Below are 27,711 nucleotides of genomic sequence, written 5' to 3'. Positions count from 1 at the left end.
AAGGCTGTTGCACCTGGTTCCACCGCTCTCCCTGGAACGAGAAGGGCCGCCTCATAAGCGCTGGATGGTCAACAATCAGTCAGAGGGATAGAGCTCATTCCCGTATTACTCACATTTGTTGAATACTGTGTGCCCAATTTTCTTTTCTTTTTTGGAGGGGGAGTGTAATCATGACAAGTCCCTTGACCTAAGGGAAGGCAGGAGCCACAGAGGGATTGAAGATTCTTCCGGGAGATCTTAAATTAACACAGTGCGGAAAGTGATGAATAAGTGTCCCAGCAACGATGCAGATAAGCTGCTTGAGAGTTTGGAGAGGGGACGGACGGACATACAGCCCACCATGTCATTTCAGCAGGATAGCCCCACTCTCGAATCCTGGGGGCGGTAGGGGCACCGTCACAAAGTGCGATTTTCAATCCCAAGTAATTCTGAAGCCGTAGAGATTTGGAGAGGAACAAACGGGCAAAATCACAGTGTGTTCAAATGTGCGCCGAGTATCTTGGGGGCGTGCCATCCTAGCTGTTTTTCTTCTCCCGGAAATGGAGTGATGTTTACCTGAGATCTGTGAATGGGAACGGGCCAGAGGGAGCAGGTGGAGGGATGGAGGTGGTTGCTGTCACTGGTTTCTTCTCTGTGGCTTGTACCGATCCAGACGACACTTCCAGTCTGTCAGGTGGAACTTGCATGCACTCAGCATTTACTTAGAGCCCCGTGCTATTAATAGAGCCCTGGGAAGGCATCATAAATCAGCACTTGCTCAGGATTCAGGGACCAAATTCTGTATCCTACAAAGAGAGACGCAACTCAGGAACAATGAGTGAACGCTGATGTAAAATCTCTAGCTTCAGATCAAACCTTTCAATTAAAAAAAAAAAAAAAGTTCCTGCTACTTCCAAGGGTTGGGATCCAATGGCTGACGGATTCTTTTCTTTCCAACAAAAACCGTGAGCCTTTCTTCTTTAGTGGAAGAAGCACCAACCTTGCTGTTGGCGTGGAGAAGTCTTCAGGAGCGAGTATTCAGTTGCTCAGTATCTGTGATATCTCAGTATGCTCGGTACCTGCTAGCCCCTGTGTCGGATACGCTGATCCTCAGTTTCTCCCGGCCTTTCCTTCTGTGGGGCTGGATAGTGCCACCTTCTCTGGGGGCAGGGATGGAACACACAGCCAACCGGAAGGAAAAATAACAGATGGGTTTGTGCAAGACAAGTTGGGGGTTATGGTACGGCACAAATTCCTCCTTTCCGTGCCTGGCGTATAGTCGAGCACGTGGCACGCAGTATCAGTGGCCACACATCAAATCCATCCTGAGGAATGGAGAATAAATTGGAAGGTCTCATTGAGCAGATCAGGACAGTGGCAAGGACCTCAGGTAACATAAGCGAATAAGGAGACTTGGATGTTGGTCAAAGCCCCTCAAACCCATGGCATAATTCTAACCAGGGTTTGGCTTTGGGGGCATGAGTCTAATGGATTATCCATTTAAACATGGACTCTTTCCAGGACCATTGTGAGACCCTGAAATGTAGTGTGCAGTGGATAACCCCTCACTTAGTAGGTCCCATTTGCCTGGGCCAAAGTGCTCTGGTTGGGTTCATGCAGAAGACATTTGCTTCTAGAATGCTGCAGACCAGGAGCACAGCAGGAGCTCCAATAAATCATATTTAAGGGAGAAATCGGTTGGGGGGGGTGGTCAGCTGCCTGATACTTGCAAGGCCCTGTCCAAGGTGCTGAGATTGCTTGGGAAGTGTGGCTTTCTTCTACCTGTGTGGATAATAATGGTCCACCTGTGGGATTGGATAAGATTGCTTTGAAAGGACATTGAAAGCGGTTGAGTAACTCGTGACTCGTTACTTCAATGGAAGTAAACCTTGAGTAAAACTCAAGGTTTACTTCCATTGAAATTCAAGGCGAAAGTTTAGAAATGAACTTCCATGTTTCTGCTTCTCATCAGCTAGCATCACAGGGCCTAAGAAAGCAATGGCAATATTCTCTTTGTTCTCTAAGGAATGTAATCTGGGCCATAATGCTGTATATTTCCTTTGGGATTGAATACATCAGTTTTCTACCTTGAATTTTTAAACGCTCCTCTTCTTGCTACATGTGGCCTCCCTTTAAAGCGTGAAAATAATGTGTTCACTTCTGATGTGTACTGAAAACGGAAGGCCAGGTAGAACATTCAAAGGAAGGGCAAAATGGAAACAATCCCCAAAAGAAAAAAAGAAAGAACCCCTGAGACCAAGAAGAGTAGAAGAAATGGGGTATCAGAATTCAGGGGTAATGAACACTTCAAAAGACAATCACCTCCAACTAGGGAGAGGTGAGAAGACACAAGTGCATTTAGCTACTATAAACTTTATGGTTGTAGGAGGTTGCTGAATGAGTATCTGAGGAGCTCAGGGTCAGTGGGCTTCACTTCAAGAAGCAGGGGGGGATGTGGGTAGAGGGATAAGTTACTGGACTCTGTCTGAGCTCTGTTCTGCTTGGAGGGAGACCAGGAGTCGGGTGTTCGCTCAGGATGTGGAATTGGGCAGTTTTCAGTCCAATGTTGAGGCAGGAGATGGATCACTGAATTGACTGAGGACTGAAATGTTGCCAGAGAGTATCACAAAAGACAATTCAGCTTTGGAGTTTGGGGCATTAGGGAATGACCCAAGTGTCAGGCCACGGCAGGGGAATGAGAAGAACGGGGAGGGGGGGCTGCTGGTGGCTTGGCAGGTGATGGGTTGCACATCCAAACATGATGCAGGGAAGGTATTGGAAGCCTGGGAGGATGTGAAAGTGTTTACATGGCAGAGGCAGAACCATTACAGGTATGCGCCGGTGTGTGGTGTGCTTTTAGGAGTTTGGATAAAGGACAAGAAGTCAAGCTGCTTGTGTCAAGCATATCAAGGGACTGGAGAGCCAGGGCATCCAGCTGGCTCCTTCCTTGTGACTGCGCTCACATGAAAGACACCAAGCTCAGCTCCCCTATGACTGCAATAGCTGATTAGCTTCACTCACTTTCAGAGTGGAGGTTTATGTCTGGGCAAGACACTGGATGAATAATAGAATACTTTATAGGGAGCAATGTAGAGCCATTATGGACCACACATTCATTAACTGAGCTTCCAGTTTCATCAAACACTCAGTGGAGACTTGAAAATTATTTCAACGGTTGGTCATCAGCCAAAGTTCCAGGTTTTTAGTAGGTTTCAGGGAGTAAGGGAGGTGGTCTATGCACACTAAAGCATGCTGGCTTCCAGCTCTGTACAGCAAAGCCCCATCTGTCAGCTGCATGGCATGAAGGCAGTATTAAGAGTGAAATGCTCATAACACGTGACTCATTGTCACCTTGTAGCTGTGGGGCACATCACAGTGAATTATGCTCAGGACAGTCCCTACTCTGAGGCGGTGTGAACCAGAACATGGAAGCATTTTGTCATAAAACCCTTAAACTTCTCATGTAGAACAAGTACAACCTCCAGTCTTCTGCAGCCAAGGTTGGATGCGTTGTGAATTCTTAAACATGTTTTTAATTTGCATTGTGTTTAAACAAAAATAAATAAATGAAGCTAGGACTCACTGGCTCCAGAGTAGAGAGAATGATGGAGAAGAACAGGAAGCCCAGAAAGAGAATATCATGTAAATGTAAAGGTGGCCTTTCAAGGCAGACAGCTAAGAATAGATGATAACATTAATTGCAATAGGATGATTAAACTTTGGGAGACATAATTACCTTGCTGGTGCCTGGCACTGTGGTAAATGCTTTGCATGCACTTAAAAGAGACAGTGATGGTGGTTCTGATGATGATGATGGCGATGATTATAATGATGATGGTGATGATGATGGTGGTGATGGGGATGATGATGGGGATGATGGTGATGGAGATGATAGCGATGATGGTGATGATGGTGGTGATGATGATGATGATGATGATGAGACAGTGATAATGGTCATGAAGGGGATGGGGATGATGATGGTGGTCATGATAATGATGGTGGTGATGGAGATGATGGTGATGATGATGGTGGTGGTGGTGATGATAGTGAAGGTGCTGATGGTGATGGTAATGATGGTGATGATTAAGTTGATGATGATAATGAAGAAGATGAGAATGAGGGTCATGATGATGGTGGTGGTTAATCGTGATTAAGGTGATGATTTTGAAGAGGAGGATGATCATGGTGATGATGGTGGTGATGATGATTTTGTAGAAGATGATGGTGATGGTGTTGATGGTGATAAGATGATGGTGATGGTGATGATGGTGGTGATGGCGATGATGGTGGTGATGGTGATGATGATAGTGAAGAAGATGATGGTGATAGTGATGGTGCTGCTGGTGATTACAGTGATGGTGATGATGATGATGGTGGTGGTGATGATGGTGATGGTGCTGGTGATGATGGCGCTGAAGGTGATGATAGTGAAGAAGATGACGGTGATGATGGTGATAGTGATGGTGCTGCTGGTGATGACGATGGTGATGATGATGGTGCTGATGGTGGTGATGACGATGATGGTGATGATGGTGCTGAAGGTGATGATAATGAAGAAGATGATGGTGATGGTGATGATGGTTGTGGTGAAGAAAATGATGACAAATGAAGAATGATGATGACGACGATGATGAAAATAACAAGATGAGGAGGGGAGGAAAGAAGTGATGATGGTCCAGATAAAGAAGGCAGTTTCTCGGGGAGCTGTAGTTTAGGAACCTAGAATAATCTACCCAACGCTCGCAGAGGTGGCATATGACACCTAGAAGGTTAATCTTGTTTTGTGCTGTACTGCTATTTCCCATTCATCTAACTGAATTCCCCATGCAGATTGAATTTGGAAAACTGACCCACGAAAGAATGCAGGGACATTATTATAATTGGGCTTTATTTATCCGGGATATCCTTGAGCAAGCTCTTTCTAAGCTTAAAAGCAAAGAGATAAATAGTAAAGGACAATATTTATAGACTAATATAAAATTTAAAATTTCCTGACATCAGAAAAGATAACTCAAAGTACTGATAACAAACCAGTTTAAAAGTTTGTGTTGTATCTACATAAAATAAAGAGAAAATCCCTGAGGTGTAGAAGGAACTTATACAAAGAAATTGATTAAAAGATAATTACTGGAAAAGGGACTCTGCCAATGTAGTGTGTCAGATCACTACACACTTGGTAGCATTGAGCATTATGATTTCTGAAATAATAATAATGATGATGATGATAATCACCCCCCAAAAAATGTCTTTACTAGTATGATGAATGACACAATAAACCTGTTAAAATTGCATGTGCCACATTATATTGGTTGCTAAAGAGGGCAGACATTTCTCTTGGCTTTCTTTTTTTAATTAAAAAAAGTCTGTTGTCATTTATGCAGCAGAGTCACCACATTTTCTTAAGCCCCAGTCCCAGGATGAGCTGATGAAGAGCTAAGGCTGTCTGGTCTTCTCCAAGTTGCCGCTGCTAACCATAGCACTCAGTTTACTTACAAAATATGTTTTAACTACTCAGCCAGCTCTCGCCATTTCTGAATCCCAAGGCATCTATGACACAATTATTAAAACTCAACTCAAGCAATAAATTGGATTTTATTTTCACACTGGTGCTTCTCTTCATTGAAAATTCCCTTTTGGAATTTTCAGAAGACTTTAAGTTGCTTGGGAGCATGCACACATGTTTGTGTGTGTGTGTGTGTACACACATGGGGTCCTTTGGCATCAGGTGTCTCTTCAAGTGCATCCTAAATAGCATACTTTTTTGGCAGAGTTTGTAAAATCTGCTTAATTCAATAACTTCAGTGTGATGCTAATTCCCCAAAGTGGAAATTGATGTGTTATTTTTTTTTTTTTAAAGACAACAAAACAAGGAACTGTACTAGTTTATCCCAGACTATCAAATCTTGGGTATATGCTTGGAGTGACACCTCAGCTCTGAATCAGATAAAATACGACATCCAGTCTTGTCACCATAAGCCCTTCTTACCAAGATAATCATGACATAGAGCTTGCCGACAGACAGTATCTTCCCAGGGACTTTTGACAGGGCCTGCAATTACAACACCTCTGCCTAATGGGCACGTTTTTTATTCCAGCATATCTAGCCAGGAGGGAAATGAAATAGTCCTTATAGACCACTGTTTACCTGAATGCAGGATACCTAATGAGGTTGTGGAAACTTGAGGAAGACATCTAGGAAATGAGGATAACCCATAAATTGTAAAGGGATGTCTAATACGGACCCACCCGGGTATAATTTTCTCTCCACGGTCGTCAAACTGATTTAATCAATAGACACTATAAAAAAATTGCATGCTTGATTTGCAAAAGTATGCACTAAGCTTTGGGACATGTGCAAAAGAATTCAGGAAATGTTCAGTGCAGCCATGTCAGAGCACTTAATGTATACTTTCAGAATATGGGGCTTCCTCAACATCGTATATGTGATGTTGTTCCTAGAATATAATTTTATTTAGGTTCATACACCTTCCAGCCTTGAAGAAAAAGTAAATGAATTTATGATAAATGAAAATAAAATCAGCTGGTGCCAAGATTTTCCGTTATTGTCACTTTCTGAGATGTATGTTTGAGGACTCCCTTGTGAGTGATGGTTTGCAGGACACGGACGGCCCTCTACAGTGGGACACCCGTTGATTATCTGTGCGAATGCTAATTTTCTCATAATCTCAACAACTCTAGATATTATGATTCTGAAAAAAATGTTTACTTTTATATTTCTCGGGTGAAAAATGCTATCTCACCATTTCAGTTTTACTTCCTGTTACACCTGCCGTTGAAACCATACATTTTCATCCACAGTTATGTTTTTTTTTTTCCTAAGAATTCCATTCTTGTATCTCTTGAACGCTTTTCTGTTGGATTGTCCATCTTTTTTTCTTATTGATTCGTATGGGCTCTTTACATATTAAGGACATTAGTAGTTTATTTGTTGTATGTTACAAATATTTTCCCGCTTTTGTGTCTTTTCATTTTATTTGTAGACCCTTTTGTGGTGAATTTCTGTGGCCAGAGTTAAGAGCCTCTCCTTTGTGACTTTGGGGATTGATGGTGGGTTTTAAAAAGGCTTTTTCTACCTACGAAATTATGTACCTTTTCTCTTGTGTTTCCTCCAAATATGTGTATGCTCTCATGCTTTACTGCGAGGTACGTCAAGTATGGAAAGGAACGTGTGGGACCATTTGCTTGTGGCTACTGGGCTCGGGTGGTCAGCGCTCTTTGGCTAGCGTGGTTGTTAAGGAGGATGGGTCGTGGTGTTCCAGGGCTGTACTTCACCTCTGGGCGGCAGGCATCAGGTCAGGCTCTTTCTGCAAGGCGTGTGCAGAGTTCACACTAAAGAGAACCCTGCGGCTGCTGTCAGCCAGGTAGGTGTAGTCCAGCGGTCACCTCCCAGGGTAGGACCAGCACGAGACGATGCATCAGGGAAGGTCTGCTCTGTGAGTGGGCAGTGCTGACAGGTTCGTCCCTGTGTCGTCACCAGTAGATTTGGTGCTAGAGTACATTAGGGCATGCAGGACTGTCTGTTGCATCCCTCCCCCCGCTACCTGTGCATCTCAGGTGTTTTTTCTCCTCCTGGCCAGGGGCATAAACCCTTGAGGTCACATAGGGGAGAGGCTGTCCCCAAATGCCCCCAGCAGGACATTCCTGCTCTGCTCCCCACCATCTTCCTGGGCACCAGGGAGGGAGCAGGTGGCTGATGCCATGGGGCATCCTGACCTCACCGGTGATCCTACCTGCGTCCCAAAGCTCCTGGTGTGCTCCTGGGACCCCACTCTGCTTCCGTTGATGGTCTCCCCTTGTCTTTCTTCTAGATTAGTTGTTTCACTTTTAAAGAGTGTTAGGGATAGGAAGGGGGCAGAAACTAGTGTATATCCACCTTGTTTCCAGGATATTCAACAACCTTTGTTAAAGCTACATTGATTTTTGCATCTAGAACAGGAAAAGAACAATTAGGGATCATTAGATGACATTTCTAGCATGTCACTGAACATATGATTTAATAAAAAGCAAGCAATTCATGAGCTCGGTCCTTTCTTTCCACCTAATAAGACTGTTCTCAAAAGGCCGTTAGGGATGTGAACTGTTCTTGGCGGTGCTAAATTGGAGGCTTAGGGTTATGTGTTTGCGTCTCCTGCTGTCATTTCCGGATGTCCCGTTGCCACACCGTTACCACCTGCACCCTGCCGTAGTGACACTGAATGCTACTAACAATAAGGATCCTCATCTTCGCTCGGGGCCACCTTCTGTCTCCGGGCATTATGCATCCATCCAGTCCCCTGAGGACAGGCCCTCACTAGTCCACTTTGCAGATACGGAAACCTAGGCATATGGAAGGGAAGTGGCTTGCCCCAGCAAGCTCTCACAGCTTGCAAGGGGCAGGGGCGGAATTCAGACCCAAGACCATGCCTTTGCGCCCCCAATGGTACTAAGCGGGACAGATGGCCTCATGATATGTGACTTGGGCATGTTGTTGGCAGCAGGGGTGCTGGGGAAGAGCAGAGACTTTGGGGCCAGATGCTTGAGGTTCTGCTGCAGCCCCAGGACCCCCTGGCGGGCAAGCCAGGGCAGATTACCATTCTCACTGGTCCTCTTGTTCCTCATCTGTAAAATGGGATTATAACATTGCCTATGTTGCTGGGATGTCTTGCAGCATGCCTGGGATGTATGAAGACCTCTACAGTGTGCTGTTATTATTATGGTGGCTGCACACACACCTTCCACTCACTTCCTCCTGTCATGCTGCACCTCCCCTCTGCCATTTCTCTAAGTAGCCTTCCTAATGCTTGTTTCGTGGAGGCAGGAAGCACACGGCCATAGATGTCTCAGGGCACAGTTTCATGGACTATGTCTTGGGACCTTTGGTTTGCTATCTGCCCGTGAGAAAATGGAATGAATCGCATCTTTCCATAGTCTCTGTCCTCGGAGATGATTGGAGCATGACTGTGTGCCTACAGTCTGTAAGAGTTGCATCTCCAAGGAGCCCTGCGGAACGGAAATTCAGGTTTGCTCAGAGTCTGCTGGTTGCTCACCGTCTGTGTTCTGAGCTGACTGCTGGGCTCAGGCACCGGAACCGCATTTCTCAACATGGCGGCCGGAGCTCTGGGCTGGAGACAGTGATGGCTCAGGGCTCTTCTGTTTCCTTCGGGACTCAAGCATTTGGGAAGGACAGTTTCTTTATGGCAGGACTCTGTACATCATTTTATTTGCTCCCAAGCAGTAGGAAAAAAGTGAAGGCAGATTATAAAGTAGCATATTTCCATAAGTGACTCCTTCTCGATCCAAAACAGATCTTGTCCACTGGGTACCACGGACACCATCGATGCAGGGAGTTAAAACGGGGACAGATGTCTGTCATTTTTGGAGTTAAGTGGGTGCTCGCTGTATTGCACACCCGATGTCGTTCATTTAACGTCTCCGGCTGTAGGTGCACCCATGGGCTTCTGATGTTTATCAGTTCCTGAAATCGTAGAACAAATCCTCAGTGACATTCACCTGCAAAATCTCCTTTGAGCCAGTCGTGGTAAAATGTTACTTCTGCATATGTGCACATCTCCAGTTAATAGAAAGTGGTTATCGAAAGAGCACTGTTGTCATAATATTGTTTCATTCTGAAGGAAGACAATACTCAGGAGAGAACAAATATGACAGAATTACAGCATTTTAAGTATTTTAACTTTTAATCATCGGAAGGTGGAATTGCCTGTCAGATACCTTTGTCGGCACTGCTGTATGTTGTCAAGTTTCATCAGCAACAACCATCGTATAAATGCATTTATGCGTCTGAATTTTAACAAGTAAATATGCCGCGCTTTAGGCAGAAGAAGACCTACAGCCAATAAGCTTGTTTGACAATCTCTGAAGCCTCGAGGACTTTGAGAAAGAAAAAACCATTTCGCCTTGTTTACACAACTTGACATTTTGGTTTTGTTTCATGCTGCCAGCTAAGCAAAGGGGCGGAAGAGAAGTCAAAGGACATTGTGATTTATTTTGACACGGGAGGAATTACCATATTCACACATAGGGTGGATGCCTCCGTCTCTGAAATGCTTTGTCATTTTACGCACAGGGGTCTTTCTGGGAGGGCATCCCAGCAGGGGGAGGATTCCGTACAAAACCCAGCTCTAGTGTGGATAGGAGCGGGTGTTGCTCATATACCATTGGCCCAGGCGGGTTGCAATCCATTAGATTGGGGGAGAAGAAAGGGAATCCTTGACCAGAACAGTGTAAATGGACTCAGGACAGCCACAAGGGTTGGTGAATATGGGCGGGATCCATACTAGAGAGTATGCCCTCCTCTGCGTCTGTATTTGCTTGAACATGAATATCCTGCGTCGTTCCTTCCAGCCAGTCTCACCAACAGTCAAGAGATCCCCTAGCTAGTGTGGCTCCGCAGGTGGCCTCTGCTTGGTTTTGTCCACGGCTCTGTGTTTCATGACCTCACTCTGCAGTTCGTGCCCATGCCATGGTGGCCAGCCTCAGAAAGGCCATTTCCCGGAGTAGGGCCCTTATTCTCATGGAAGAAAGCATTCAATCCCTCCGCCTGCGATTGCTCCACAGTCCTACCTAAAGTATTTCCTTATGGGGTGGAAGGCTCTTCTTACCTTGCTGCTACCTGGGTCTAGGTGGCCCTGGAACTGTAAGTCATAGGCCAGGTCTATCTCTTCCCAAGCTCACTGCCTGAAATGCCATTTGCCTGCTGTTTGGTATCACTTTGGCTTTCTGCTCTGATAGCCACCATGGGAGAGGTCACAGGGCTTGCCCTTATTTTAAGAAGAAGGATGACATCCAGGTTTGTGACTGTCAGCTCTGCAAATCCCATTGGCCCTCTGGAGGTCAGTTCTGCAGATCCCACTGGCCCTCTGGAGGTCAGTTCTGCAAATCTCATCGGCCCTCTGGAGGTCAGCTCTGTAAATCTCATTGGCCCTCTGGAGGTCAACTCTGTAAATCCCATTGGCCCTTTGGAGGTCAACTCTACAAATCCCACTGACCCTCTAGAGGTCAGTTCCGCAAATCCCATTGGCCCTCTGGAGGTCAGCTCTGCAAATCCCATTGACCCTCTGGAGGTCAACTCTGCAAATCTCATTGGCCCTCTAGAGGTCAGTTCTGCACATCCTATTGGCCCTCTGGAGGTCAACTCTGCAAATCCCATTGGCCCTCTAGAGGTCAGTTCTGCACATCCCATTGGCCCTCTGGAGGTCAACTCTGCAGATCCCATCGGCCCTCTGGAGGTCAACTGTGCAAATCCCATTGGCCCTCTTGAGGTCAACTGTGCAAATCCCATTGGCCCTCTAGAGATCAGCTCTGCAAATCCCATTGGCTCTCTGGAGGTCAACTCTGCCAATCCCACTGGCCTTCTAGATGTGAGTTCTGCACATCCCATTGGCCCTCTGGAGGTCAACACTGCATGTCCCATTGGCCCTTTGGAGGTCAACTCTGCAAATCCTATTGGCCTTCTGGAGGTCAGTTCTGCAAATCCCAATGGCCCTGTGGAGGTCAACTGTGCAAATCCCATTGGCCCTCTCGAGGTCAGTTCTGCAAATCCCATTGGCCCTCTGGAGGTCAACTCTGCAAATCCCATCGGCCCTCTGGAGGTCAACTGTGCAAATCCCATCGGCCCTCTGGAGGTCAACTGTGCAAATCCCATTGGCCCTCTTGAGGTCAACTCTGCCAATCCCATTGGCCCTCTGGAGGTCAACTCTACAAATCCCTCTGACCCTCTAGAGGTCAGTTCCGCAAATCCCATTGGCCCTCTGGAGGTCAGCTCTGCAAATCCCATTGGCCCTTTGGAGGTCGGTTCTGCAGATCCCACTGGCCCTCTGGAGGTCAGTTCTGCAAATCCCATTGACCCTCTGGAGGTCAACTCTGCAAATCTCATTGGCCCTCTAGAGGTCAGTTCTGCACATCCCATTGGCCCTCTGGAGGTCAACTCTACAGATCCCATCGGCCCTCTGGAGGTCAACTGTGCAAATCCCATCGGGCCTCTGGAGGTCAACTGTGCAAATCCCATTGGCCCTCTAGAGGTCAGCTCTGCAAATCCCATTGGCTCTCTGGAGGTCAACTCTGCCAATCCCATTGGCCTTCTAGATGTGAGTTCTGCACATCCCATTGGCCCTCTGGAGGTCAACACTGCATGTCCCATTGGCCCTTTGGAGGTCAACTCTGCAAATCCCATTGGCCTTCTGGAGGTTAGTTCTGCAAATCCCATTGGCCCTGTGGAGGTCAGTTCTGCAAATCCCAATGGCCTTCTGGAAGTCAACTCCACAAATCCCATTGGCCCTCTGGAGGTCAGCTCTGCAAATCCCATTGGCCCTCTCGAGGTCAACTCTACAAATCCCACTGACCCTCTAGAGGTCAGTTCTGCAAATCCCATTGGCCCTCTGGAGGTCAGCTCTGCAAATCCCATTGGCCCTCTAGAGGTCAACTCTGCAGATCCCATCGGCCCTTTCGAGGTCAACTCTTCAAATCCCATCGGCCCACTGGAGGTCAGCTCTGCAGATCCCATCGGCCCTCTCGAGGTCGGCTCTGCAGATCCCCTTGGCCTTCTGTCACCATCTGCTCAGCAGGATCAGGCATCTGTGCACTTGGGCAGCCTCCTGGCGTTGGAAAGTGAAACTCTTGGTGCCCGCTGGACATGAGGTCCTCAAGCATGTTTATCAGGCTTTGTGCTCAGCACTTTCTGAAGAGTAAAGGATGCAATTCCTACCAGAGAGCCAAATGGGGAGTAGTGTGTGGTTAAAGACATGGACAGCTTAGGGCCACCAGGGACATGAAGTTAGAACCATCTAATCATCTCTCTTCCCCTGTCTTGTATGGATGGCACTCTTAAAGTTATTTCCTGTCTCTTCCTCCATGACTCCGTCTGACCCATTTGCCCACCCTTTGGACACGCTGCATAGTTGCTGTGCTCAGTCCCACACTCTGCTCTCAACTGCCTTCATTCCAGGTGCTTTGTTCTAACAGATTCATCCTTATCTTCAATAGTGCATGCTTTTCTCCATTAACCGATTCTTGATGGTACATGTGCACTGCACATATGCACATCTGGAAAGCTTCACGTAAATCACAGTATCAGAAAAACCCAATGACAAGGCAGCAAGAATAAAGGAAATGTGTACGGTGCACATTTTCCTTTCTCTTCCATTCCTATGTGAGTTTCCAGTAAAACTGCATTTGTGGCAAAGTAGTCCATTTTCTGCAAAAAGGGGTTTTTGCATCCTTAGCCCAGGGGTGTAAAGACTACAGAGTAGGGGACAGAGAAACAAGGGGGATGTCACCAGGGCAGGACCAAGGCACATCTGGCAATCCCAACAAACATTTTGCTGTAATATGTAGCTGGAAATGCATTGTGTGGAATATTGACTCTGGTTCTCCAAATTAATTTAGTTCATAAATCGTTAACCTCTGGGTTTCATAAACTCTGTAGGAGTGTTACCATTTTTACAAAGCCCAGAGCTTAATTTCACGTTCTCGGGCTTGGACAGATATTAGTTTACCTTGAATTTACATCTCGAATTAAAATGAATCGATTTTAATGCTGTTTGATAAATCCTTTCCATAAAGAAAATGACATCATAAATTATCCAGGAAATCAAGTCCCAATTAATTCAAACAGGATTAATAAAACATGTGGGCGCATTTTAATAATACCAACGTTAGCCGCAACCACCAGTGTGCGAATGAGAAACGTTTATTGACCAACAGTCCATAACCTGTGAAATCATTTGGCGATATTCCGGTAACTTACTGAAGCGTTGCACGTGGATTAATGAGTTTACGGGGAGGTATTTTTATCCTGTGTCGTTTACAGGTGAGAAAGTGAGGTTTTGAGGGGTGAAGTAGCTTGTGCGTGATTGCCCACCAGCCAGGACGTAGCAGCTCCTCCATGAGCTGGAGGGATGTCTGGACTCTTGAATTAACTCAGGCGGTAGACTGCTCCTGTCCAGTTGCACACTGTCTACACGACAAACCGAGCCCGAGTGAGGGTGTACGTCCAGCTCCTGTGGTCTAAGACCACCAAGTCCTGTGTTCTCGAGTTTGCCCCGTATACCATAAAGACATCTGTGTTCAAAACTAGACACCAGATACAGAAAACATTAAGGTGTCGATGTGGGTCGTGCCAGGAGTGTTTTTGGGGGTAATATTTCCTCCACCTTCAGTTAACCATTTTAACACATTTAATTTGCTAGTTAAGTATTTCCAGGCCTGGAAGGAAAAGAGGCATTGGGCCCCAGGATAGTGGGTTAAAGCCCAGTTCAGGTAATACTCCACTGAATACCACTGTGTGTACTTGAAAGGTGAGGTCAGAATTCGGGGTCAGGAAGAGATTTGAATACCTGTTGCTTTTAAGTCAGGACCCACTTAGGGCTCATCAGAAGATCAGGTACAACGGTCCCCCTGTAGAGATTTATTCCACCCGCTTGAATTAGTGGAATCAGTGAATCAGATTCTGTGAAGTCCTGTGTTTAGAGCACAACGCATGGTGCCTGGCATGCTCAAAGTGCTCAACAAATATTACGACGACTACTTATTATAATTCTTATTTCCCAGATGTGTGAAGCATCTTTGCTTGAAATGGGCATATTATGCCTCGTAATCAGTGTGACCTTCAGTGTACCGGAGTGCCGCTTCCCTGCAATGTCTGCCGAACTCCAGGGCAAAGCGCTGGCTTGATGGGGAGATCTCAAACTCTTGGAAATAGTTCATGGATGAGAAGAAAAGTCTGTGATGAAAAAGTGAACGTGAATTCACACCATCTTTTAATATCATGATTGCTACTGTAGCTTCTACTTGAGATGGCCCGCTCTGGACCTCACACTCTCCAGAAGAGTCCGTGTGCCCAGAGCCTTGGTAGGAACAACTGAACTCTCCCCTAGGAGCTTGAGATCTCCCCGTCAAGCCAACCCTTCACCCTGGAGTTCGGCAGACATTGCAGGGGAGCTGCACATAAGGAAACCTGAAGGTCACACTGATTAGGAGCAAAACCCGAGAGAGGAGCTTGGTGTGGTGTGAGCCAGGGTGCTCAGGAGGGCTTGAATCTGTGATTTACGTGCAGGGTGTCCATGAAAGGAAACAGAATTTTCGATTGTGTACCTTCAGCTTTATGGATGGTAGAACCCAGTGCCAAAAAACAAACAAAAAACCCAACAACAAAAAACCCAGTCCCAAAATAAAAGTGAGTGTGGATGGTGTGGTTGAGCATCACGATAACAGTTCAACCTTGCACGCCATGACACAGCCTGGATAACTCCCCAGGGCAGGTTCAGCCGGTGGCCATTCAAAAGAGCAAAGGGCTGCCCCCAGAACCCCAAGCCTTATTTTTTAGCAGACTGTAAAGTGCAGGAAGTGCAATGGCATGGCCCGATCAAGAGTGGGAAGACCATATGCTCCCTCTGAGCAGTGCCCTTGAAAACAGTTCCCCATCAGTAGTTGGAGTCCCCCACTGCCCAGGTCAGCCATGCCCCTGTGATGTTTAGGACCCTAGGGAAGCAGTGACCTCAAGCACGCACTCAGAGTGGCTTCCTCTGGCTCACAGGCATGCCAGAGTTGGGTTTCCTCCCACACATGTGTGTGATTGCACTGAACAGACAACAGTGACACTGTTCTCCTGCGTGCATTTTCCTCGTCGACACAGGAGAACACCGGTGAGCTCACCGGGAATGAGAACGGGCTGGAATTATTCAGATTATTTCCAGCCAATGCAATGCCCTGGGGGAAAAAAACAAAAAACAAAACAAAACAAAAAACAACACAGGTTATTTTTAACCCAAGAAAATTGCGGAGTTGAGCCATGAAAGCACCCCAGATGGCGAGAGCAGATGCAGGTGCAGGGGATAAATCACACATTACAACTGTGATGAGGGCAGAGACAGGCTTAATGGAGGAAATCACAACATTATCATAACAACCAGGTACAGCACAAAATAAGGATGCATTTCCCAGAAACAAGGGGAGCTGAGACAGGAACTGACTGGAGTGAGACGTTCCAACAAAAGTGAGCAAAGGGTTATTTGTAGAAAAGCAACATGGAAATCCTAGGCTTTTCCATTTCCTAACTGCCCTAATAATCCCGAGTCTGCATTATCATGTTTCTTTCCTGGGTGTAAAAGTTAGGTGTGAAATTGAAACCGCACCCAAATCTCAATATTGCTGCAGTTCCTGAAATCCGTAAAATGCCAACCATCTCCTTTTATTATACGTTAGTGTTTATTAAACATTTAGTCACATAGAAGCTTCCTTCTAAAAGTATGGCCTTCAGACAGGTGTCACTGAGGAGCATTTTAGAAGTTCCGAAGGCCCCGGATGTATTGAATCAGAGTCTTCATGTTAACGTGGTTCCCAAGGGGATCGATGAGCCCATTAGAATTGGAAGAACACTAGTGTGTGGTATGAATGCGCTAGGGAACCTATGTTCTAAATACAAGGTCTTGATTATTAGTCTTCATCACCCAGAAGAATGAGAAACAAAATACCTACATTAATGCCTAAAGCAGCCTAATCACTGTCTTGCTATCACATTGGTTTACTTTCCCGTAGCTCTTTGCAAAAATGATGAGGGATGTCTTCTAAACCCCGTTTTGAGTAAAATTTTCATGTTCCCTTGGGAGATGTGGAAGTCAGCGAGGTGATGAAAGGATGATCCCCACATTAATGGGTATGGTGAGTCTGATTGAATCGAAATCAAACAAGATCTGGCACTGGGTGTGTCCATGGATATCTCACCCATGGCAGCCAGGGAGGGAGTTATCTTTCTATTAAAGGCCTCCGGAGGGATGGTCCCCGGCTCCTCCAGAATCCGCGTATGGCAGCCGTGCGTGCAACGGTCACTTGCTGGGGATAGCGTTCCAGCCACTTTTCTCTTGGTCGGTCGTTAGTGGCAATGGGAGCCAGCCTTCTCTCATCAGTCAGGCATGGGTATACAACACGGGGGGCATTCACCCTCTTGCCCCCACTTCCTTAGTGTCTGAAATCGTCCTGCAAGACTTTGATGTTCGGAGCCTCCTTAGACCTTCACGTACAGGCACCATGTGCATAATCGAGACCCAGGCTGCATTTCAGGCAGTAGCTGTGTTAGGTCCGAGTCTAGTAAGGCAGAAGGCCACAACATCCATTTACCTTGTACAATATTTTGCTTGCTCTTCTCTAAAAGTACCCTCACAAAACAAAAGTCATAACAAAGAACATCAGCTCTCCCCTCCACACCACGGAAGCCAGCGCGTCATATTCATATCTCTGGTGACTTAAGGAGGGCAGATAAATAATCCAATCCCGGGAATTTTATTTTTGCTCATATACTGGTTTTTTTTTTTTTTTTTATGTGTAAGCTTTTGAACTTGATTTTATGCTGTAGATAACTCATAGGCTTTCCAGTGCCCCATCTGGGGGAATCTCTGAGGTCCATGTCATAGAGAAGATCAGGACCAAAGTTTTGGAAATCTCGTTTTGGGAGGGAAGTGTACTAGATCAAGTTTACCTGAATTCAATGGGCATTGCTTCCAACTGGAGACATAATAAATCTGTCTGTACGTTGACTGATATGTCCTGATATGTGGGATGTTGGCTATACTTCTAATCCTACATAAGCTAACAGAGAATTGCCTCTTTAGGGCCACTGACAGATTTCTCTGTGCCAGTCAATAATGGATTTGGGAGAGCACGTGGACACGGGTTAAAGCTAGCTTTCTAGAACCGTGCCAAGCACTGCACACTCCCGATGGAGAGTCCCACCACTAGGGGCTGTAATTAGCTACTCTTGTTTATTTATCCTCAGCTTCCAACCCCAGTGGCATTATTTCAGTCCCACCATTAACCTGTGGATCAGATAAAACACTTACTAAAATAGTTTTAGGGGGCCTTTTTAGGGTTTCTTTGTGTTCCCTGGAGTCCTACTGAGTAGGTGGAAATTTTCTTAATTATTCATGTTTTGTGGCTGCTTGAGACATTTTTTTCCTTAATGAGCACAGTGCTTCCAAAAGGGTAAATAGTTACTTCACAGCATTTTGCTCCAATATTTTGTCTGAGCTGACCTACCTCGTAGGAGAAAAGAGAAAGCCAAATCAGCTGAAATCACAAGTCTTCAATTAGGCAAGCCCACGTTTTAAGTCCATCGTAAGAGCTAGGGTGCGTTGAGCAATCATAGTGGGACCAGTCTCGGGCTGTTTGGGATGAAATTCTCCTCCTTTGGTGCCTCCTGGCAACACTTGAACTATTTTACATTATTATCTCTGACTTGGAAGCAAAGAACCCCACTGAGCACTCTGGGGACCTAGGATTCAAACCAGGTCTGCTCCCATTAGAAGCCAGGAGGCAGAGCTTGAGTACTTAGTTCTGTGTGATGGCTTCTTTCTTGAGCAAAACGTAGAACTTGGCGCGTGCATCGGGAAGCCTTCTGTCTCCTGCATGGGGTGCCACCGCCTGATTCTCAACGGCGGCTTAACACTTTTTTGTTTGTAGAATGCATAAATGGAATGAAGGAGCTCTGTCGAGTTTAGGCTTCCCCTGGAAGCCACAGTCACACCTGGAGAAGGAAGGAGCCACATTTGTACATTTCCAAGTTGTGTCCCTTCAGTGTACAAAACTCTGGTCTGAAGTTCTTGTTTTTTTTGATAAGCTCGCTCTTGTCCCCAGTTAAATAACAAAGTGCTCCTGAAGTGGCTTATTTTCTGTATTTGTTTCATTCGGGGAACAATGTGCGAAAGCTTTGGAAATAACACATTTCATTTATAAGCTATCCTGCAGCCCACCATCGGTAATTCAAAACTATCATCCTGTATGAATTGGTATCATTATACCTTGAGAAGCTTACTGAAAAACAATATTTGTGGACCTCTGACGTGCAGCACACTGCTCTGAAAGCAAGAACAATACACCAGCCTTTGTTCTCACGGGAGATTTCCGCTCAGAATTTTTAGGCGAGAAATATGTTAGACCTTTACGGGATCAATCTTATGAAAACTTAAACAGTTAATGGGCTCCGGGCTTTCCAAATGAGATTCTGGCACAAGACCTAAACTGTATGGGATCCAGAGTGCGTGTTTTGGAGAAGAAAGAACACAAAGGAAATCAGAAATCTGACAGTTTCTGCACACATGGGGCCAGATATTCCACGGTTTGTACATGCACGGTGGCCTCAGCTAGATTCCCTTGTATTAATCCCAGCCCAGCTGTATAGGGCATTTAGATGAAAAAGATGAAGTCATCACTCTAGGCAATGAATGAGAAAGATTGATGGGGACAAAGTGAGTATCTTAAGACGGTCACTTGGTGTACTGGGATTTGGAGGAAATGCCCCCGGGGGAGGGGGGCATGTTGGGATGGGGAAAGATATAATGTGTACTTGGGTAGAAGGAGTCTGGGTAGTAAGTGCCACCGCAGGATCACCTGGAGATGGAAAGAGCCTGCCAGGAAAATGGCAAAAAGGAGTCGTAGCTGGCTTCAACAAAGAAAACGGGTCTCCGGGAGGCTCTGAGGCCCCAGCCCTCAGCACAAATCCCGTGTTCAGTAGGTGCTTCCTAACACGTGTTGGGTACGTGGGTGAGGGAGTCTTGGATGGGACATTGTACCTGAAAAGGCGCTTTTTAAAAAAGTAGCAGGCTATTTTTTGAGGAGTTTGAAGTTTACAGAAAAACTGAGCAGTAAGTCTAGTTTTCATATTATCCCTTTCTTTTGCACACAGTTCCCCTTAGAATATCTTGAATTAGTGCAGTACATTTTTTGCAGTTGATGAGCCAATGCCGATGCATCGTTACCGACTAAACGTCATAGTGTACAATAGGGTTCACTGTTGGAATCCTGCGTCCTGTGGATTTGGACTGAGGTATAATGACATGTACCCACCCTCATGGTATCAGACACAATACCTTTCATTGCCCCCAAAAATCCCCTGTGCTGCCTCTCCACCGCCCTCTCCCTTCCCCGTCTGAGGCTGTGGCAACCCCACTGATCTGTTTACCATCTCCATCTCCAAACTTTGGCCTTTTCCAGCGCATCACGTAGTTGGGGTCCTATAGTGTGTACGTTTCCAGATTGGCTTCTTTCACCAGACAACAGGCATTTCAAGTTCCTCCATGTCTTTTCATGGCTAGATGGCTCGTTTCTTTTTAGCGTGCATAATATTCCATTGTCTGGTGGACTGTAGTTTATCCAGTCTCCTACTAAAGGACATCTTGGTGGTTTCCAAGGTTTCGACAATTATAAGTAAAACTGCTGCAAGTATTTGTGTGCAGGTTTTGTGTCCATACAACTTGTCATGGATGGCACATTTAAAAAAAGTTTCTTATATGAAAGGTGAATTATATTTGAAATGGAGGTGCATGGTTGCACACCCTTTTGCAAAACACTGGTTACGACACAAGGGAGTAAAGTCTTCAGTCCTCTGCTAACTGCTTGGTCTGTATTATTTCACTTAGAGACTGCTGTATGATGAGTCAAAAGGGGCATTTTTTCCTTCAGAGTATAAGTGGGGGTTATATCGTCTTATTTCTGCTCCCTAGTTTAACTCACTAAACTAATTACCATATTCAGAAGGATACAGCTTAAATTAGTGTTAGAGCCAAATATCCCCAAGCGCACAGGTGATTTGCTTTGCTGTACCAAATAACACCTCAATCAACGTCTGCCTGATAATGATGTCTCATGGGAGACAAATCTAAAAGGGCCCTCGTGCATCTTATTCCTTGGTTCTGAGTATAGCATTTATGGATATGGTGTGGCTTCTTGGAATGTTTATTATATGAGTTAAAAAATTGAGAAGGATTGAACATACCATAGCCGGTGGCGTTGGCAATCAAATAGCAAAAATAGGTTTTGTAACAGATGACTTGGGTTTTGCTTTTGCTTCAGAAGTCATCTGTGCCACCTCTGTGCAGAGTTGACTCTGCAGCCCCTGTCCTCCTGTTCTGGACCACATAGGTGAAGGTGCAGCCCCAAAGCAGAGGGCCTGTCCCCCCCGGGGCATGACCTATGTGCCGGGTAGGATGTGCTCATACTCCTTTATTATTCCTGCTGCAAGGGATACCTGGCGTCCTTATAAAATTTCAAGTGCTGTGGTTATCCTGCAGTAATGAGATGGGCCCCCCTCCCAAATCGGGTTCCCATGTCTAGACTGATGATGCCACACCTACAGCAAGAGTCTACGAAAAGGTTTATTACTCACATAATGAGGCTTTCTGGGGGTTGGGGGGGAGCAAGGTTGCGCCCAGGCTGATCTGAAAACAGCTTGAGAGCGATGGGAAAGGAGAATGATTGACCTTTCATGGTGGGGGGAGGCAGGGATTGGGTGAGACATTCAGGCAGGGACTGGCATAGCCTGAAGCTCCCACAGCACTGCAGGGGGCAGCACCCGGGCTTTCTTATTGGCTCATTGGGCACAAGTCAAATAAGGACTGGTGAGGCTCAAGAGCTCTTTGCAGTCAAGCATCAAAAGTGGAGTCAGACCCTAATACCTCAACCAGAGTCGAAGTGCATGCGTTAACTTATGAAATTAAACTGGCAGCGTAGGAGTATATTGTTCTCTGTGGAGATCACAAATTGTGTTCGTCTAGTTTGACCCTCATTTACTTCTGACCTCACAACTGACGGCAACGTCCTAATCAGACCGTCCATATTTCAGCCCCTTCTGTCTTCAAGCAGCTTCCTTTTTTTTTTTCTTATGGAAAACTTAGGCATAAATAGAAGTAGACAGCAAAGTGCAGTAAACTTGCATGTGCCCCTGATGCGCCTTGAACAGCCCTGAACTCATGCCTAATCTCGTTGAATCTATACCCCATCCTCCCTTCCCTTCTTCCTCTACTAATGTGAAGAAGACAGGCAGCTATGATCCCATTTTATCCAGGAGTATTTCAGTAGGTGTCTCTTATTTTTCTCCCCTTATGTGTCGTTTAGTGCTCTGTGATTCTCCTGGAGTCCATCCACTTAAGTATGTTAAGGTTTGCAAATCTGGCCTTTGGAATAAGGTTTAACCCTTACTTCCTGGCTCTTCAACTTCCTAACTTAGTGTGAGCTTGAGCAGGTCACTGTCCTGACAGAGTGCAGTTCCTCCCATCTGGGAAAGGAAGCCTACGGTGTTTGCTCACAGGGTTTCCAGTGGTCTGAATAAGAGAGTGTGTGATAGCCATTTGCGGGCAGAGACTGCTCAGTAGATGGCACCTGTTACTCTTGCTGCTTTTGCCGAAACTGTGATTGTGTTGAAGCATTGCTCTGTGGGTGGGGTAGTATACAGTCTTAGGTGTGGGGAGTAAGCTGAGGACAAGAGAAAGGAAAACACAAAGAAAAGGGTTCTCTCCCTCCCTCTGCCCCTTCCCCCACCCTCGCTTTCTCTCTCTCTCAAAAATAGATAAGTAAATCTTTAAAAAAAAAAGAAGAAGAAGAAGAAGAATATTGATGGTTTGGTGTTCTGCACTGAATAAGGGAAAATGGTAGACTTCTTTGTATCTTCAGAACCATTGCACCTTCGTCTCAGTGGGTCATGATCTCAGGGCCTGATTTTCCAGAATGCTTTCTCACGTCTCTGTACAGAATCACTCCATAATGCCTAGAGTTTCAAATGATGCTCCCAGGCGACACTTGGTTCAATGACTAAACCTTCTCAGAACCTTGCCACAGGTGGGCTTTCTGATGGCATTGCATCCCCTGCTGGGATCGGTGTGGGATAGTTGCCGTGTACGGGGGCATTTCCTTCCCATCTTCAGAGAAGTCAAGAGCAAATGATCCCCTTCTTTTGTAAAGATGGAACTGTACTAAAATTGAACATTTCTCCCCTTCAGGGCAGATCTTGAATGTTCTAGATGAGTTGAAACTGGCTAATAACACCCTCGTCTACTTCACCTCGGATCAAGGAGCCCATGTGGAAGAGGTGAGCGCCAAGGGAGAAGTCCACGGAGGCAGTAATGGCATCTATAAAGGTGAGGAATCTGCCGACGTCGGTAAGCTCTGGCCTCCCAGCTCACCTGCTGGGCACCTTTGCCTTGACCTTTGAGCTTTGATGTTGTCCCTCTGCCACTTTCCGGTATACAGGACCTCACGGCGTTGCAGGCATTGAACAGGGAAGTGACCATGTTGCCGTTTCTGTTACGGTCCCCACGGATTTTAAAAGCACACTTTCTAGGTCAGGACATTGGAATGCGGGCATGTTCACCCAGGGTAAACTCAGCCTCTCTACCGGCTAGCGGGTTAAAACCATAAAGCTGTGTATTGGTTTCCTGTTGCCACTATGACAAAATAACACAGACTTCTGGCTTAAAACAACAGTTTATTAACTTATTGTTCTGGAGGTCTCAAGTCTGAGATGGGTCTCACTGCACTAAAATCAGGGTGATAGGGGCACCTGGGTGGCTCAGTCGGTTAGGCATCTGCCTTCGGCTCAGGTCATGGTCCCAGGGTCCTGGGATCGAGCCCCGCATCGGGCTCCCCGCTTCCCCCTCTCCCACTCCCCCTGCTTGTGTTCCTGCTCTCGCTGTGTCTCTCTCTGTCAAATAAATAAGCAAAATCTTTAAAAATAAAATAAAATGAAATGAAATGAAATCAGGGTGGCAGCAGGGCTGTGTCATTCGGCAGGCTCTGCGGAAGCATTTGTTTTCCTGTCTTTTGCAGCTTCTGAGGCCACCTGCGTTCTCTGGCTGATGATCTCTTCTTGCATCTTTAAAGCCAACAGTGCACAAGTCTTCGGACCTCCCTTCCTCTCTCTCTCTCTCTCTCTCTCTCTCTCTCTCTCTCTCTCTCTCTCTCTGACCTCTGTTTCCATAACGTCATCTCCCTCCCTCACTTACTCTAAAAAATATGGTTCCCGAAGGACTGCTATGATTCTCCTTGTGCCACCCAATCACGCAGCTCATTTTCCCTTTTCGGGGTCCTTAATCAGATCTTCAAAGTTCTTTTGCTGTGGACGGTCGCATAGGCACCAGTTCTGGAGGATGACGACGTGCCCCTCTTTGGGAGGTGGTTGTTCTGCCGACCTCGATGTGCAGTAGCATCTCGGGCTCGTGCTTCATTCCCGACACAGCCTCAGCTAAGCCACCGCCAAGACCAATCAGACTAGTCCTTGGGGACGTGAGATAGTCCAAAGTAGATCAGACCCAGCTGCTGACCCCAGGTTGCTTGTAGCGTGCAAACATGGTGAATACAAGACGTACGTATCTCATCGCGATAAAATGCGACCCATTCCACAGACTTAGACGACAGGCCCAAAGGGGCATATCTGTGCTAAGGGTTAGGACACCCACCCGAATCTGCGGTGGCTGTGGGTTTTTGCACCGTGGGGCAGGATGAGTGGAGGTGACCACGGTGACTCATCGTGTCCCAGGTAGTGGGGACCACCTCCCCAAGACAACAAGATGCGTAACACCCAGGAAAGCAGGTGACTGTAAAATTTCCCTAGCATAAGGTGAAATAGTGCTCAATTGCCCTTTGATATTCTCTCATATGGATGTTTCAGAGATTCCCGGGGATGCAGGGAATCCGAGTTTACCTCCAAAGATATGAAAGGAGAATAAATAGGATGCTTTGGCCCATTAATTGGTTTAGAAATATTGATGGGGCTGTGCATCTGGCCCTGGGCCTGAGGCAAAAATAATAAAATGTGGTCTGTGCCCTGAAAGAACTCAGGGTCAGCCGGTGGTTGGGTGGGTGGGTGACTGAGTGTGTGGTAGCAGGAAGCCTAGACTGTGGGATTTAGTAAAAGCGTCAATATTAATAGGCACAAGAAATAGTGGTGCATATGACCAGGAGATCCTCAGGAGGCCTGGGGGCCCCGGAAATGTTTGCAAAGTTGGCAAGCCTGGAAGCAGTTAGCCACGGTGCATGCTTGCTCTCTTCTGCGTCTGGCTCTGCCAAAATGCTCAATTCTGTGGCGCTGGGGGCGAGAAGCAGCGCGCGGCTTGTCCTGCAACGTGAAGGAGTTGGATCACGCTGCGTCACAGAGCAGTGAGGCAGAGAGGTGGAGAGAGGGTAGTGAGTTACCTGTCCCAAACGCGCCTACCTTATACTTCTGTTTACACCTTTGTGTGTGTGTCTGCCGTCCTCTTCGGAGCACCTCGGGGCAGGGACCTTGCTTACACGTTTGGTTCCCTGGAACCTCGGACAGAAAGATTCCTGTTGAGTGCTGGTCTGGATGACCTTCCTAGGATGTGCACGGCCTTTTCCTCCGCTTGCCGTGTTACCTCGGCAGAGCACGGCACGCAAATGCTGTTTGACGTGGGTCAGGTGAATGACCCATCGTGTTTCCTCGGCGCAGGATTAACTAACCGTCCCCGGCAGCCCCTCTTCCGACCAGCCCTCCCTCTGTTCATCCTCTTATTTTAGTGTAGGGAGAAGTGAAAACTTGTACTCCCGTAGATTAAGATTAGGTGTATCACCGTATTTCAGCGAGGTTATGGCCTGTGTGGAGAGAGTTGTTTTTATTTTATTTTAGAGACGACAGCGTCTCTAAGGATGGAGTGACGGGTTGTATAGCATGCAGGCGTTCAGCCTTTCATTTATTCTTCCACTGAAGGCCTGCGACGTTCCAAAGTAGGTAAGCGGCTGCCGATGAGACACATACGTAAATCACAGTAACGGAAGCGGTTACAAGGTAATACGTTTAAGATTTAAGCGGTTACAAAGTAATACGTTTAAGATTTAAGAAAGTCACATTATGACTGCTGCTGTGAAGCACGTCGGTTCACGTCGGTTCAGGGAGGTGACCAGGTGACCCCCGGCTGATGGATCTCGGGATGCGTGAGGAGCAAGAGGAGACGGGTTTAGCATTTCACTATGACAGTTGACTCTCGTGGAGATATCAGTGGTGTGGGTCGGAAAGAGAGTGTCAAGGGTCTCGAAGGATGGTCGCAAACCAGGGTTATCATAGACCCCTAACAGCATGTCAGGAGCTACCCCCTGATTTTCTTCTTTAAGAGAAACATTTTGGACGTGTGAGCAGTGTTTTGCTATTTTGCTTGAGTGCTAGAAATACCACCAGTGTATGACGCTGTATTAATATCTCAGCCACGACTCTGTGGCAAAGCATTGTCCCTCTGTCAGATTGAGTTGGAATCAGGCTTACAGTGCAACATTGTTAAAATGCGGCTGCCCTAAAAGGAAGATGTGGTTTCCTTCCAGCGGTAGGAGATGACCAAACACCCTTCTCAATGTCACATCTCGTTTTCTAAAGCCGCCAACTCCGACATGCTCGTACACAGAGGAATCGCGCTGTTTAAACTCCCTGATCAAAAGAGCATCTTTCTCTGAACAGTTAATGATTTTTAGTCTCAATCAAAAGCTCTCAGAAAGATCTTCAGTGTATGAGTGAGTTCTTCTACCATATTACCCAGTCAAATCTACTTGCCTAATGGAATCTGTGGGTGAATTGGATAAAATGGCTACAGTTAAATCATCCTTCTCCAGAATTCAACACGACCTTCCTTTTAATCATAGGGACAGAAGATCCCTGCGGTAGTCGTCATTTTTAAAAAAAATAATGTAATATTATAGGGGTGAAGGAATAGTGACACCATTAATACTTTCTCCCATTTTTTTTTTTGAAGGAAATATGTTTGCAGCATGAATCTCCTGTTTAGATTTAGAGAAGGGTAGACCGTGTTGGTCAAAAGGCATCAAAGGAAATTGAGAGATAGGAGTAGGGTCCAGTGTGGACTTTGAGTATGATCCTAGTGAAATTGTAGCAATCTTGGCAGTGTCTTCATCCTAACAGATCCTGATACGTTTACTTCTGAGAATCTTCTAAATCAGTTTTCCTTCCACTGTCCACGTGTTCTGAATGATTGTGTCAACCTCATAAACCTAGCCCACCAAGTCACAATCCATACCCCCACATAAGAATTCAGGAAGCATTGCCTCCAGTAGTGCTTTTAGTTAATCTGACAGCATTCCCATACTGAGCCGTGAGGATTTTTGCCAAAAGCAAGATAAATAAGTGAACAGCAAAATGCCAGAACGTTTACATTGGCCTGTGACCACGTATAGCGGTTAAATGTAAAAACTCCAGCAGGGCTCTTAAAATATTGAAAATGTGCACATGGCTAATTTCAGAGCAGGGATTAGGAATCGGTGCTTTTAAAGGAACAGAGAATGTACGATCTCTGTGCGATCCTGAACTGTATCTGGGACGCACAGGTCATGGCTCTCCGTTTGTGTAACTGTTCCCTGGGCAGGTGTTGGGTCTGTGGTGGAGGAGTCCTCAGAAGGCTCTCTTCATTCTGCACCCTCATCTGGACCAGGGCTCAAGGCAATAGTCCTGTAAATAGTGGTTCTCCTGTGGAAGGAGCGGCTGGCCCCGCTCTGCGTCACCTGATGTCTAAGTCAATGTCTGAAGCTCTTAGACTGCTTCTTGTAGAGATGGGTGTGAGCAAACTCTGGGAAGCTTCTGCTCAAACATAAGTGCCGGCCCTTCCTACTCCGTTGACCTGCCTCTCAAAGGTGGGGACCTCTGGGGCTCTGTCCTGAGTCCCCTCACTTCTTTACCTACCCACTCATGCTCTATGAGCGCATCTTCCCGATTCTTCTTTGCTGCCAATCCCCTCTCTGCCCAGGGACCTGGATGAGCTTTAATACACATGCGGTCACTGTACCGTGCTGAATTTCCTAGGGCGGCCCCAAAGTGGATGGCTAACAAACAACAGAAAGTTGTTCTCTCTCACTTCCAGACACCAGAAGTCCTAAATCAAGGGATCAGCAGGACCGTGCTCCTTCTGAAGGCTCTACTGGAGGATCCTTCCTTGCCTTCTG

At 46.4% G+C, this 27,711-nt stretch overlaps 1 protein-coding gene across 1 annotated transcript in view; it reads left to right on the top strand.

Moving 5' to 3' along the window:
- Positions 1-27,711, top strand: part of STS (steroid sulfatase) — a 156,573-nt gene that overhangs the window by 99,153 nt on the left and 29,709 nt on the right. The window contains exon 8 of the mRNA XM_027607863.2: positions 22,758-22,895. Within this exon, the coding sequence (XP_027463664.1) occupies positions 22,758-22,895 (138 nt within the window). The remainder of the gene's footprint in view (positions 1-22,757; positions 22,896-27,711) is intronic.

Source organism: Zalophus californianus, chromosome X (genome assembly GCF_009762305.2).
Source record: "Zalophus californianus isolate mZalCal1 chromosome X, mZalCal1.pri.v2, whole genome shotgun sequence".
In the NCBI taxonomy this organism is placed as follows: Eukaryota; Metazoa; Chordata; class Mammalia; order Carnivora; family Otariidae; genus Zalophus; species Zalophus californianus.
This window is presented reverse-complemented; position numbering and strand designations above follow the sequence as displayed.